The sequence below is a fragment of the Astatotilapia calliptera genome, chromosome 19, assembly GCF_900246225.1.
Source record: "Astatotilapia calliptera chromosome 19, fAstCal1.2, whole genome shotgun sequence".
Lineage (NCBI taxonomy): Eukaryota > Metazoa > Chordata > Actinopteri > Cichliformes > Cichlidae > Astatotilapia > Astatotilapia calliptera.
In genome coordinates, this window is record NC_039320.1 from 13489714 (window position 1) to 13503843 (window position 14130).

At 38.9% G+C, this 14130-nt stretch overlaps 1 protein-coding gene across 1 annotated transcript in view; it reads right to left on the reverse strand.

Annotated features, from left to right (window-relative positions):
* The window catches only part of LOC113011957 (uncharacterized), a 32664-nt gene extending 19282 nt beyond the window's left edge, over positions 1 to 13382 (reverse strand). Inside the window, exons 1-2 of the mRNA XM_026151848.1 lie at positions 12908 to 13382; positions 912 to 993 (exon numbers count right to left, since the gene is read on the reverse strand). Coding sequence (XP_026007633.1) covers positions 912 to 993; positions 12908 to 12976 — 151 coding nt within the window. The 5' untranslated portion in view covers positions 12977 to 13382. The remainder of the gene's footprint in view (positions 1 to 911; positions 994 to 12907) is intronic.
* Between the last annotated feature and the right edge of the window lie 748 nt (positions 13383 to 14130).

Here is a 14130-nt window from a genome sequence, read left to right on the forward strand (position 1 = left end):
GCAGCTGTCTGGGTGGCTGGTCTCAGACGATCTTGGAGGTGAACCTGCTGGATGTGGAGGTCCTGGGCTGGTGTGGTTACACGAGGTCTGCGGTTGTGAGGCCGGTTGGATGTGCTGCCATATTCTCTGAAACGCCTGTGGAGACGGCTTATGGTTGAGAAATGAACATTCAATGCACGGGCGACAGATCTGGTTGACATTCCTGCTGTCAGCATGCCAATTGCACGCTCCCTCATTGCTTGTGGCATCTGTGGCATTTTGCTGTGAGACAAAACTGCACATTCCAGGGTGGCCTTTTGTTGTGGGCAGTCTGAGGTACACCTGTGCACTACTCATGATGTCAGATCAGCATCCTGATGTGGCACACCTGTGAGGTGGGATGGATTATCTCAATATAGCAGATGTGCCCACTACCACACATTTGGACTGATTTGTGACCACTGTTTGGGAGGGATGGTTATATTGTGTATCTGGAATGAATTTTAGGTCTCTACGTCCATCCCATGGGGAATGGGAGCAAAAACAAAGGTGTTGCGTTTACATTTTTGTTGAGTGTATTTGGCCGTATTTCCTTTTTCTAATGAAACTTCTGCCAGCAGCTTTCTGAAGTAGCTGAAGTTGATTGAAGTGAAACGCTTTTCAAGTTTCCTGTAAGCAATCTGTTACGGCCAACAACAAGTATAAGTATCAATGGCTCTTTCAGCATCCTCTTTTCACCTTTACTGCATTTCTTAGGTGATTAAAACTTTTTTCGTTTCCCAGAAAACACTGTAATAATTTGAAGGACATTTCCAGAGTCAAAATTCTCCTCCAGTAATCAGTGTTCCCCTCTAATCTTTATTTTTGACCCAAAACAGAAAATCATCGTCTATTTTCAATTAAAGGTGATTTGCCTGGCAGTGGGAACATACCTCTGTCAATCTGTGCAAGCTCCTGGTTCTCCCCTTCTGAGTCATCGCTCTCCCCTCCCTCTCCGCTGCCATGGTAGGAAATCTGGAAAAAGCATCAGCTTGTACTGTAGGTCAAACATGCAATGCTAAATTAACCCCTCATATCCCCTGCTGATATGAATCTTAATATTACACACACATACACAAAAAAAACAAAGTTTATCATACAAGGATATATAAGGGTCCTTCTCTTTCAAGCCAAAGAAAAGGAAGATTTTGGTCTTAGATCGTGACACTTGGCGTGGGTGTAAAACTGATTTGTTTGCCGTTTTAACAGGGCTTAAAAGTGGTTTTTTTAGCCCTGAATATTTCATGTGTATATCTCTTTTAGGTCACAGGCTTTGACAGCAATAATGCAAACTAAAAATCACAAAACTTTAACTCACTTTTATATAATTCCAGAGCCTTTACGTTAGAAAATATTCATACCTTGAGAGTAAATTTTTGCCTGGCTTCAGTAAACATACACAAGTTGCTGTACAGAAAAACATTCAACCTAAACCAGACTGTCTCTTTAAAAATCGTTTCCTCCTCTACAGCAGCAACAACAATACAGATACCCTGCAGACTGCAAAGCTAACAGTTAAGTAATGCGCCTCACACTCAGTAATTACCACTCCGAGGCTTCGCTGAGCAGCTGCCATCTGTGCTTGAGCTTGTGTGTACGATGACACACATACATCCACACAAACATACAGTGTCCTCCCTTCTAGTGTGTAACACACACCACCTCCTCCTCCTCCTCCTCCTCCTCTTTCTGAAGGCCTTCAAAAAAATACAGTGAAAAAGGGGGAAATGAGCCAGGGTTTCAAAGACAAATACAGGGAGGACAGTATTCAATTCATATTAAGTGGAAGTTCCAGAGTATGCTGTTATGCAACAACATCAAGGCCATTGAAATCACATTATTCACATCTTATATCAGCAGTAATGAATAACAGGAGTTTTGGCCGACTTTCTGTCAGCCAAAACTCCTATTAATCATAAATGTAGTTTCCTTAAATTGCTACAGGCTAAACTGACTGAAAACATGTCATACTTACAGTCCAATGTGTCATATCAGTGCAGACCAAAGAATAGGCCAAACCAAGTCTGATGATGTAACACTGCAAACACTCTTTCCACACTTTATGTTGCTAGCTCAATGATTTTTGTCTTTCACAAAGTAGGACAGTGTCTAAATGACCCTTGAAAACAATGTTAATTTATAGATGATATTTTAGACTAGACCAAAAAACTTTATGACCATCTAATAACAGGTTTTTTACCTCCTTGTGATTGGCCATTTACAAATGTTTAACTGGAGTTCCCCCTTCATTTAATGCTTCCTTTAAAAACTTCAGTTGCTTATACTCTCCAAGAGCAAGTCTGATAACAATCCAAGCTGGGTGCAAAAGATGGACATTTTTTTCCCAAATGCCTATTATCAAAGGCTTAGCTTTCTATTATTTTTTTAATCAATTTGAATCCTTAAACAAAGATTTGCAGAACAAAAGAGAAATTTTGGTCCCAGAAGACAGCTGACTACATCAGTAGTGCATTCAAAATTTGCACCCGGAGGCTAAGTCAGCAGAGAAGCCCAGATAACGTTTCTGGTGGTAGGTTTGTGAAATGAACGTAACCTGTCCCAGTTTACTTCCACCAAGAGCTGAGGTGCTCCACAGACAAGTCCCTAATCTATTCCAGATTCTATATGGTCTAACACAGAGAAACAGATAATCATACATGTCATTTGCCAATTTAGAATCACCGGTTAAATAAACATGTGTGTATCCGGAGTATCTAGAGGGAATGCAAGCAGGTTTTAACAGAATATGCACAACTCCACACAGAAAGGCAAAGTAGATTTGAAGCAAGAACCTTCTTGGTGCGAGGTGACAGTGCTAGCAGTAGGTAGTAAGCACTACATGCCAAAGTGTCCAATTTGACCAAGTGCTATGTGCTAAATTAATATGACTTATTCCCCGAGTATATAGCATACTACCAGCAATGACATGGCTCATCAACTAAAGGCCATTCGGGGTCGCTATAGCTCAGGAGCTACAGGTCTTCTGTTAATCAGGAAGTTGATTTTTTAATCCCTTGCTACTCCAGTCTGGATGCCAATCTATCCTTGAGCAAGATACCAAACCCCAAGGTTGGTCCCAGATATCAGCTGACTACATGAGTAGTGCATTTAAAATTTGCACCCAGAGGCTAAGTCAGTAGAGAAGCCCAGCTAATGTTTCCCCAAGTTTTTCTCTGATGCATCCATTGTAGTATGAATGTTAGACACCAAGCACTCATGTAGGAAAAAGCATGGAAAAGTGTACAAAACAGTCCATTTCCTATGAATGCAATTACTACATTTATTGACAATCTAACAACAAGAGTTTAAGGAGTTTAAGGAACAACATGGCGATGCTTAAAAATGAAAGGCAACAATTAACAGAACTTTTTAACCCTACAGGAACATTAACTGAAGCAATAAATATCCTACAAATACTGAAACGAACTGAAAACGAGCTACAGCTGAAAATGCTAAATCAGAAGCTCCACTTGCTCAAAGTAATTTATTCATTTTAAAAAACATGCCACCTTCAGGAATCTCAAGGCAAGATGTTCTAACAATGTTACCACTAAAGATTTTTAAAAAGTTATCACCAACCATTTTCTAAAACATATACAGAGGATGCTATCCTATCTTAATGAAGACATCTAGAAGTCACCTAAAAGTGTAACAAAGGGTATATTCCATGCAATAAAAGAGTGTAGCCTTCATGCTTTTCACTGGTGCATGAGCTGTGGGAAGGATACTCAATGAACAGACCCAGAGCCAGTTCACAAGACAAAACCCCTTGGCTGAGGGAGTCTCGAGTTAAACAGCTTCACTTCATGAACTCCATATGAAAAAGACGTTGAGGAATAACTGTGAGGAGGAAATGTGTTTTGGCAAGTGGTTGGCTTGGGCTTCAACTCCACTGTATACTACAGAGAGTTATTGTTGGGCAGCATCCATAAAGCAGTCGAAATCCTGTTAACATTACTGTTGTAGGATACCAAGAGCGAACTGGTACTAGTTGCGGGTTATAAACATTTTAATTGTACTCAGAAGAGACAGGAATTTAGTCTGAGTCGCTTAAATCTGTTTTCACTCGCAATGAGATCACCATTGAGATCAAGTTAGCAGCTTTTGCTTCTCTGCTTCTTTGGAATTCTGAAAGCTTCTTCACAGACAAATCTCTGTCAGTCGGAAAAATGAATGATTCTGATCAATTCTGGCATGTTTACATTTGACATTTTCATGCCAATGTCCATGAACATGCTCTGACTGCATCTTGACCCCCCACGCCCCCTCCAAAAAATGTCAGCTTAAAAAAAAAAAAAAAAAAAAATCCAACACTTACAATTTTGTCCATCAAAAAAGGAGTCTGCTAATGCATGCTAATTGGTTGGCTAAGGATATATGGTAGGAAGTCCTCCCTCGATGACAACCGTTTCCAAATGATAACAAACATTAGTAAAGTGGTTGAACCACAACAGAAACCCCATGTGTGTGAGAAGCATGTGGTTGTGGTGGCTGAAGGTGACTCGTGTCTGGAAAAAGACAAATCAAAATGGCAGATGGTGGAGTGGCTCATGGTACTTTGACTGTGACAGAAAGATACTTTAATGCAATCAAAATCTGAAAATAGAGCAACAGCTATTCTCTTGACCCCGGCTGCGGTCAAACAGACCAAAAAAATGACTTCCTTTTCGTAATCACTTTACCCTTGATCTCAATGGAAAACATGTCAGGGAAATTTGTAAAGGAGAATTTCTAAGGACTTAGGAAAAGTGAACCACGGTGCTCAGGGAATTCAACTATACTTACATAAGACTACTTAACAATGTGAATGTTGTTGACATGGAACTAGCCGGAGATGACAATGACATCCACATCTTAAATACTTCATCTCATGGAGGTCACAGTGATTGTGATTAGTTGCTTATCAAGTCCACTCATATTTTCTCGTCCTACTGGAGAGACGATCTTATTCTGACTTTCTGGGACTGAAGTCAAGACAGTCCTAAAGACTGCAATACAATAATGGACATAACTAATGCAAACTAAATTATAGTGAACCTTAAAATGACTTTGATCACTTTGATAAAGCTCATAATCTTAATTGTTTAATCATAGAAAATCTATTCTCAGAGTTCATTTTTGGGTTTAACAACACTGTGTTAAAGAATCATACATATTAGCAGGTTAGGTCACAAAATGGAAAATGCACTGTTAATATTTACATGACTTCTATTACTTGTTATTTATGTTTATTTGTTTTCACAAACTGATGGTTGCTATGAATTGTGGGACTTTCCTTTCATAAAGGATGCTCCAAAGTACCCTTTGCTAAAGGATGCAATAAATGTAGCATTGAGCACTGATATAGTGGTATCGTTCATTCACTTGGAAATCTTCCTAAGCAAAAATGACTTTAACTGGAGACCTCTTCAGTTAAAAATGTGATAAAAATTGACAGAAGAATAACTTTTACCACATGAAAGTTTTTTGAGGGAGAGGATATGGCTCTTTAGGGCTAGACTATCTAAGCTATGAGACTTTAGAAGTTCTTTGCTTCTAGTTTCTCACCAGAAGGGGTTAAAAGACCAACAACAGCTCAAGCATGAACAGAACGAGACCCCTTCCCATGAACTCAAAAGCTACTACAGCATCTGATGAATTTCTCTTAATGCAAAACAAGTACATGTCAACAGATGATAAAAAATAAGCTATGCAAAATCTCCTCTGGGAGTGTGAAGCAAAGCCGTGGTGCATGTATGAGTATTTGAATAAGTTTCACTTTGTTTTTCTAGACAGCAAAAACTTGGCGTGTGACAGTTATCTGATATCAGGTATTACTATGAAAGAGAGAAAAACTTTGCATGTGTTCTCAGTGAACCACATCTGATACGGGTACTCCTTTGGCACAGCTAGCTACAACAAACTCTAGCTATTGCTTAACTGACATTCACCATCACACTGTGCTGTAGCACCAGCTGTTCAGCTCCAGGATATGGTGCTAATGGTTGCTCCCTTGCTACTGTAAAGTGAGCAGTATTTCACTTAGTAGTCTGCATAAGATAATGAGTTCAGTTCATGCATAATGCTCTAGTCAAGCCTGGACTGCATAACTCCAACTTAAAAAGGCTGCATCATATTACGATTTTTTTTCCTGGATAAAAATGAGCGATTGGAAGCATGTAATTAATTTAAAGATTCTGAGTTGGTTAACTTGACAGAAATGTATGTATTTTCTTAGCATTTTTATCCGTCTGATAAGAAAAAGCGTAGAGCTTATGGTTTACCTTATATCCAACCCAGTATTAGCAAAATGTGCCTAACAAAGTATCTGGTATGGACTTCCAATTTAAACTTTTGAGCATACTACAATATCACTCACTAAAAAATGAAGCCCAGACTCTCTTGGATGCTACGAAAACAAAAACAAAAAACAAACAAACAATGATAGAGATAACTGCATTAAAATGCTCTCAGTCCAGAGCTCTGGTTCAGTAAATCCAATCAGCTGACAGCAAGCCTAGCAGACAGGTAGCAGCTACAGTTGCCCAAGTCTGACCTGTGACTCAAACAGGTTCTAATAACATGATTAAAATACAAAAGTTTGCTTTACTTAAAAAATGAAACTATATACAGTTAATATAAATATGGAAATGAGAAATATAGACTAAAGCAGTTTTTCCGTAGCAGGCAGTAAACATGTTCATTTCTGCTGTAAAGTTGGGCATTTTAACATGGTAGTCTATGGGAACTGCCTCATTTTTTATCCAGCCTCAAGTGGCTATTAGAGGAATTGCAACTCTTTAGAGAATATGTAATAACCACGTTTGACTTGTCACAGCATCACACCAGAGTAGGTATGGATTACAGAAAAGTGGGTGGTGCCTTGCAAACAGTATTTCTGCAAAAGTATTTGCATGTGCACTAGCAATAATATATACACAATACAATATCGCTACATTTTTGTCCATTTAAATATTGCAAACTTAGACACTTTCTAGTTCTTTCAGGCTGCCAGTTTTTATCCAGTTTCAAACAATCAGTTTCAAGACAATCCCAACTATTTACAGACTTTGTTTATCTTAATACATTTGCTAAAAATAGCATATAAAGCAGTAGTGCCCCACCTGTAAGCACATTCTTCAAAAATTCTTTCAGCTCTCATAAATTAATGTTTTAAGATTAGGTTTAACATTGCAATAAAAAGGATTTACAAGGTTCATCGAAATTAGAAGTGAGCAGAAGCTTACCTAGCTACTCTATATCTAAAGATTATATATTATGTTGTGACTGAAGTACACATTGAGAGCCAAGAATGAAACACAATTAGACAAAAAAAGACAAGAACCTAATCCAATGAAGGTTATGTTTGGATATGTCAATATTTAGAAAATAAGGCAACTTATTCTTGGGCTTCTTAATAAATGTTATCATATGTCTTATGATGAGTTTATGATCTCCTCCATTCACTTTGGAAGTAGGTGAAAGCTGTGCGAGAAACATCTGCTTGGCAAGTTTAACCTCTCACCCAGCCTTCAGTCCACCAAGAAAAGCTGGCCAAGAACTATATTTGTTCTTTAACTGATATAGAGAACTATATGCAAAGAAAAAAAAAAAAAAACACAAACACAACCTAATCAGGAGTTCAGTCGGCACAACCTTCCACATTAGCATTGCACTAATATTTAAGGTCCCAATCGCGTTGAATCTGAAAACAGGTGTGAAAAAAATATTTGAAAAGCTTAATGACCCTCCACAGTCATTCTCACATTGTTAGGAGGTAGCTCTGCAGTGACAGCATTCAAATATCATTTTGATGTTAATCACTGGTGGTGATTTTCATCTTCCGGTCCAACTACTACCCAGGTCTGTGCTGCTACTTTGCATGACAAATATTCAAATTAAGTTTGAGGTGAGGGCTTGGACTGCTGTGAGCTGTGGGTCTGCACTACACCTGAGAATAACTCCACCAAACTAACTACAAAGCTCAGTAAGAGTAAAGTTATATAGTACTTAAAAAACATTTAGAGAGTTGAAGTATGACAGAAGAACTTTAAAATAGAAAAGGTGACCTTTATGAACCAATATATCAGCAAATAAGATAGCATTTACAGATGTCAGTGGCCAATATGTTGTTTGAGTTTAGAAAGCCTACAATGGAGAGCTAAAAGTTATCCATTTCCCTGGAATCAACATAGGAATAACTACCCACAAAATCAACATGATTTCATTTAACTCATTTAACTGTTGGAAGTGACTACAAGTTATATTATACAAAGTTATTATGACACACAATAAATCACAGCTACAGGATGAGCCTGGAATCAATGTAGGCACATGCTGCTTTGACTAGCCACTTATCCCACATAGTATTAAGGCCTTTGGAAGTTTACCCAAATTGCACTTTTCACTTTTTCCTTTCGGTGAATTGTGGAAAAGGAAATTAAACATTTGGGGTACCAATGCCTGCTTCTGCTACTCTGTATCACAGACAATAAACTGCTACTGTGTTGCTATTTAAATATGATACACATTTCACCATACTGATGTTCCTGAAACATGCTGCGGAGAAAAAAAAAAATCTCACATGAATTAAAATCTACCAAATTTCAGCCCAATCTGATGTACTTCGAGGGCCTGTAACTTGGAAAAATTCTCATATTTTGAAGGTAAAATTTTGCAGGGCTTCATTAAATGTGGTATACTTATTAAACCAAACAAATCAGCTGATTCTGAAGCGGTCAGGTAAGAATTGTGTTCAGATTTGGTTGACCCATACATTTCCTCACCTGGTAATTTGCTGATATTTTGAGAAAAGTTTGAGTCATACTTTTGTTTTATTCACAGTACAGTTTTACATTAGTCCTGAATAAAAAGACAGAAGACAAGAAAAGAGAAAGAAAGAAGAGAGTGCTTGAAGTTCATTTGGACAAATAAGCAAAAATGAAAATGAGCCTGCAGGAATAAAGCATAGAAACTGCTATTGTGTACGCATGCAAACACATACAAAGACTTGTGTGTTTGTGTGTCAAGAACAGTTGAATGAAATCCTTGTCAGTGCCTTGCATCACTGAGCAGCTTGCTAAGCTGGATCAATGGCAATGTCACAGCGTGCGCGCACACAAATACACACCACCCAGTTCACACACATATCAGCTTTGCTCTGCCCTTCCACACTGTCATGGACACTGTCACACTCCATTCCCCCTCTCATAAAGACACACAGCATAGGGACAGACATGCTTGCCTGTCTTCAGCTCACACTCAGCTGGTGGATCTTCCTCACAGTAGTGTAGCTCTAAGTGGTTTTAATCTGTCGAAGCTCCAGGACCTTGAGAGACCGTTTAGTCTCTTTTAAACTATCCCGAAGCCAATACATCGGCTTCTTTGAGTCTGTAAAGGGCCAACACAGCAAGGAGAGGAGTCAAAGTGTACAAGAAAAATCTGCTGCAAAAATTTAAATCTGGACCATAATTTCCAAAATTTTACTAGGTATAAAATATCAGCAGCGTCACACAGAGTTCAATAGTGAGGTTCATGTCCTTCGTATGGGTTTATGGATTATGCGTCATAGTGATGTTACTGACATCTAAAGTAGATGAGCTACAACACTGTGAAACAATGGTGCATGCTCTTGTAGAAACTAGAAATCTTTAAGATATCAACTTTAACAAAAACTGTGTTGTTTCCAATGTTGTGGAAAAGATCTACTCTATCCACAATCCGCAATTGATGTCTGTGATTGCTGGTGGTCATTGTTACCATGGAAATATGAATGTTTAATATTCACAAATACTACTATAAAACATTACATGGATTAAACTCAAAAGGTTTGAAGGTTGCTGTGGATTTTGCATATGCTGTGCATGCACTGTGTGATAAGTAGTTCCTGTGGCTCCACAGTGTAGTGGTTTACACACTCCCTTAACAAATAAAATGTTCCCTTTAGAGCTCGGGAAAAGGCACAAATCCTACTAAGGGTGTATCAGGAAGGGCATCTGACATAAAAATCTGCTAAAACATATAATTAGAGCCTACTGACCCCTTATACATTCAAATTAAATCTTTTTATGGTCATGATTAATTTCAAAGCTGGTTGGCTTGGTTTGAGGATTAAAACTCTTTGTACAAGGATTTTCTGGAACGTCAATGGACAGAATGAATAGGAATTTCAATTCCGGAACTGGGGCCCTTAAAAAGTGGGCAGTTATTGTTAAGCTCTATTTAGACAAGAGGCTAGATAGCAAAGTTATGAGCTAATGGTAGCTAGCTTGGTTAGGTCTCAATTACACAGGGCTAAGGACTTGTCACAAAACCCGGGAATCACCGGTCACTAGGGAAACGTGTTTTCCCCAGATGGTTAGGAGGTGGTTGCCAGACGGTACTTCAACAAATGAAATCAGCGCAAAGATGATGCTGCACCAAAATCATCCTTGTGATTATTTCAGTCGCTAGCAGATTTCAGATAGAAACTTACATGGAAGACACAGACTTGGATGTGGACACTCACCGTTTACCCTTCGAGCTGCAGTGCTACTTGAAAAAATGTGACACGAACTAGAAACATTCATCTATAGAAAAAATGTGGGGCTTTAACACTCCAACCAGCACATTAACAACTGTTGCCTCGAGGCGCTTTATATTGAAAACATGCAACAATAATACAAAGAAAACAGAAAACGCCAAAAATCAGATGACCCCCTTTGTCGCTTTGAACTTTTACTTCAAAGTAAAAGCTGTAAAAGGCACTTTTACTCTGAAGGTGGGAGTTCTTCATTTTCAGTTTGCGTTGTACTTTTCAATTTAATGGCCACTTGGCAATTAGTTTGCAAATTTGTGCAGACAGTTAATGTCTTCCATGCACACTATTAGTGACAGCGACAACATGCAAGCGACCAAAACAATTGCAAGGAAGTATTGCCACTGCATACTTCTTTGCAACTTCCACCAACCACTTTCAAAGTGGTGGGAGTATTCCCAAGAAGCTAGTGATTACAGAAGCTCAATGTCTGGTCTTTAGGGCTGCATCAGTAGGACATTAATAATTGTTTTCCACAGCAACTGCCAGCAACCGCTCACAATAAGATCAAAGAATAAACATTTTTCCCTCATGACTCAAGGTTGCCAGATGGTTGCCAACCAGTCTCTAGGCCTCAGCGAGCTTCATCCCTCCAACTGAGTGATAAAATACTAAATACTATCTTAGTGACAACAAAAAGCAGGACCAGAAGAAAAATAAATAAATAAATAAAATAAAATAAAAAAAATCAGCCATGATGGAAAAAAAAAAAAAAAACAATCAAAAAACAATTTTTTTTCCTGTTTGTGGCTTTGTGTCGCAATAATCGACATGAGTACACTTTCTATCACTAACTAAGATTCTAAGATCGTACTAAACCTTGATTATCATTTAAAATTCCTTCAGTGAAAGGTGCTCTATTGGCTGCCTCTTCTTGAATCATTACACTGCATTAGTGCAGGTCCTGGAGCAGGGGTCATACCAGCAGAAATTCCTTATAAATCACCATTGTACTGGTTTAAGAGTGCTGTGTAGCGGCTTTCACAGGCCATCCTGTGTCAGTCCAGCATGAAGGCAACCAGCCTTGTCACAACTCACTTTTCCCATCACTGCGACAGGCAGAACGTTTCCACCAGTGAGCAGATCAACAAACACAAACAATAGCAGACAATAGGGATGGCACACTTTCCCCCATATCCACCTCCAGGCCTTTGAATGGGCGCACTTTGGCACAAAATGGCTGCCATGCGACTATGCAGTTGGTTGACGCACAATAGTGTTGTAGATGGAGCAAGTCAGTGACCCGTGCAAGATACAATTCACCGTTCAACTCCCCAAAAAGAGGCATTATGCAAGCTGAACAGCCAGCAACAACTGAGGAGCACTTACATGGATTCTGTGGTGGATAATTGGAGGGTAAAGATGTAGATGTGGGGGCAGCTTGCAGTAATACGGTTTTTACTGAAATGTTTGTTTGTGTACATCCTAAATGAGCTTCAATTTGTACCCCCACACTCACCCCAAACACACATATGCACACTCTGAACTACTTCCACCAGCCTTTCTCTTACACACAGAAGGCCAATGTTTCTCAGTGTTTCTCCTTTCTTATATGACAGCGAGGCAAACATGTTTAGCTCAAGAGGGATTTTTAAGACTTTAACTTGTAAACACCAGAGAAAGTCCTGTAGTAGCCATGAAGAGTAAATTGCTTGATAATGAATGAGGCTGAGAGTACCTCCAAAAACACGCACAGCAGTGATGAAGCTCTAGCCTGTCCCACAGAAAGAAAACGCTATTTAGGAATTGGTCAAACAGTAATAAACAAGAAGTCAAAGTAGCTCCTAGAAGGACTTTACCTCAAAATTATGAATAGTAGATAACAACTATTCGTTAAGATAAAGGATACATTGTTCAAACAGGTAGCTTGATGTAATAAATAACTTATAATTCAATTTGTAACTAAAAGTAATGGACTAATGGTTAAAATAGCGTCCAAGAGTCATGGGTAAACAGCTGAGACAATTTACTAACCAAAACTGATAAATGGTCAGCAGAATGTAATCACTAAGAGTAAACAGTAAGCTGAAAGTGGTCCAGATTCCGTTTAAATAAGTCCAAATGAACTCGTTTGACCACCAGAGGTGGTGCAGATGGAGGAGTCCATCTGATAGGGCTTGTGGCCACTCGGGGTGTATAAGGCTGGGAATGACTGCTGCTCTGTGCGTGTGAAAGAGAAATAGTGTTAATAAAGGTTCATAAGCGAGTCACGAGACAAAAGTAAAGCCACGCTGCGCTCACACACGCATACACACAGACACGAGTCACTTTCTTTCTCAGCTGTTTGTGCTGCGAGTTTCATGACAACCATTTCACGGTGTGTAATGAACTTACCTTCACTTGGAAAGGATGGATCTCATTGAGTGAATGTCTTCTCAGCTTCTTCGTCAGCGTCTTCAGCATTTTGTCTTATTTTCTCGTGAATGGCTTATCCCCGCTTTACTGCCTCCTATAGCGTGACGGTTACAACAACTTCACCAGCGACTTTGAAAGAAGGCACACAACAAAGCAGCTGCACTGACTCTCTCCGGTGTCGATAAAAACACCGACACACCGAGATTCCTCAAACTGCGTAGATGCGGCTTCTTTTCAAAGGCAGTGCGCAGCAAACTTATTTTCGAGTTCATCGGAGTCACTCTGCCTTTGCTGTATGTTTAACTACTTTTATCTCTCCCGGAGTTTAACTCAAATATGTTTATGATGAGGGAGGAGGGGGTAATAAAAATTTAAATGAATATCAACTTGTTCGCATTCACACACGCACACTCACACACATACACACAGCCGAATGCACACCAGCTTCACCAATACATAGGAGATCTCCTCTAGCTAGAGCGTATCGCTCTCGGATTGGCTGCCGGGCCCGGTGACGTCGTGTTACTCTCTCTAGGAGGAGGCGGGCTAAGAGTTAAAGCCGTACGTTCTCCTATGTTTATTTCCTCAACAGGGGCGTATCCAGGATTTTCATTATGGAGCTTGGGGCCCATCTGATGTGAGCCAGCTTAGAAAAGCCAGGACAGGAAACAAGATTATGTTTACATTTATAGATAAATATGATATGTACATTTACATTTACATTATACACACACACACACACACACACACACACACACACACACACACACACACACACACACACACACACACACACACACACATATATAGACTGAGAAATGTTTTTTATCCTATACAACTGACCATATACATTTTTACATTTTACGTTTGCTGCTAATTTTAGTTGGTTTTTTTTATCTGTAAGTACTTACCTATTTTATATATTCTGTTTATTTGTTAATTGTATATATTTATTGTTATTTTAAGTTCTATCCTAAGAGAAAGGCAAACTGAATTATATTGTACTATTTATGATGACAATAAAGATCATTCCTTCAATCATAATAAGGTCCTTGTCATATTATATTTATTTTTATCTTTCAATTTCAGTGTAGTCAATATAAAAAAAATTGAATACTCCAATTCTCACTTCGTATCCCGAAGCTGTTAAATGAGAGATAACAAGCACATATGAGGCTGATTTAATTTTCCTTCATTTCTGA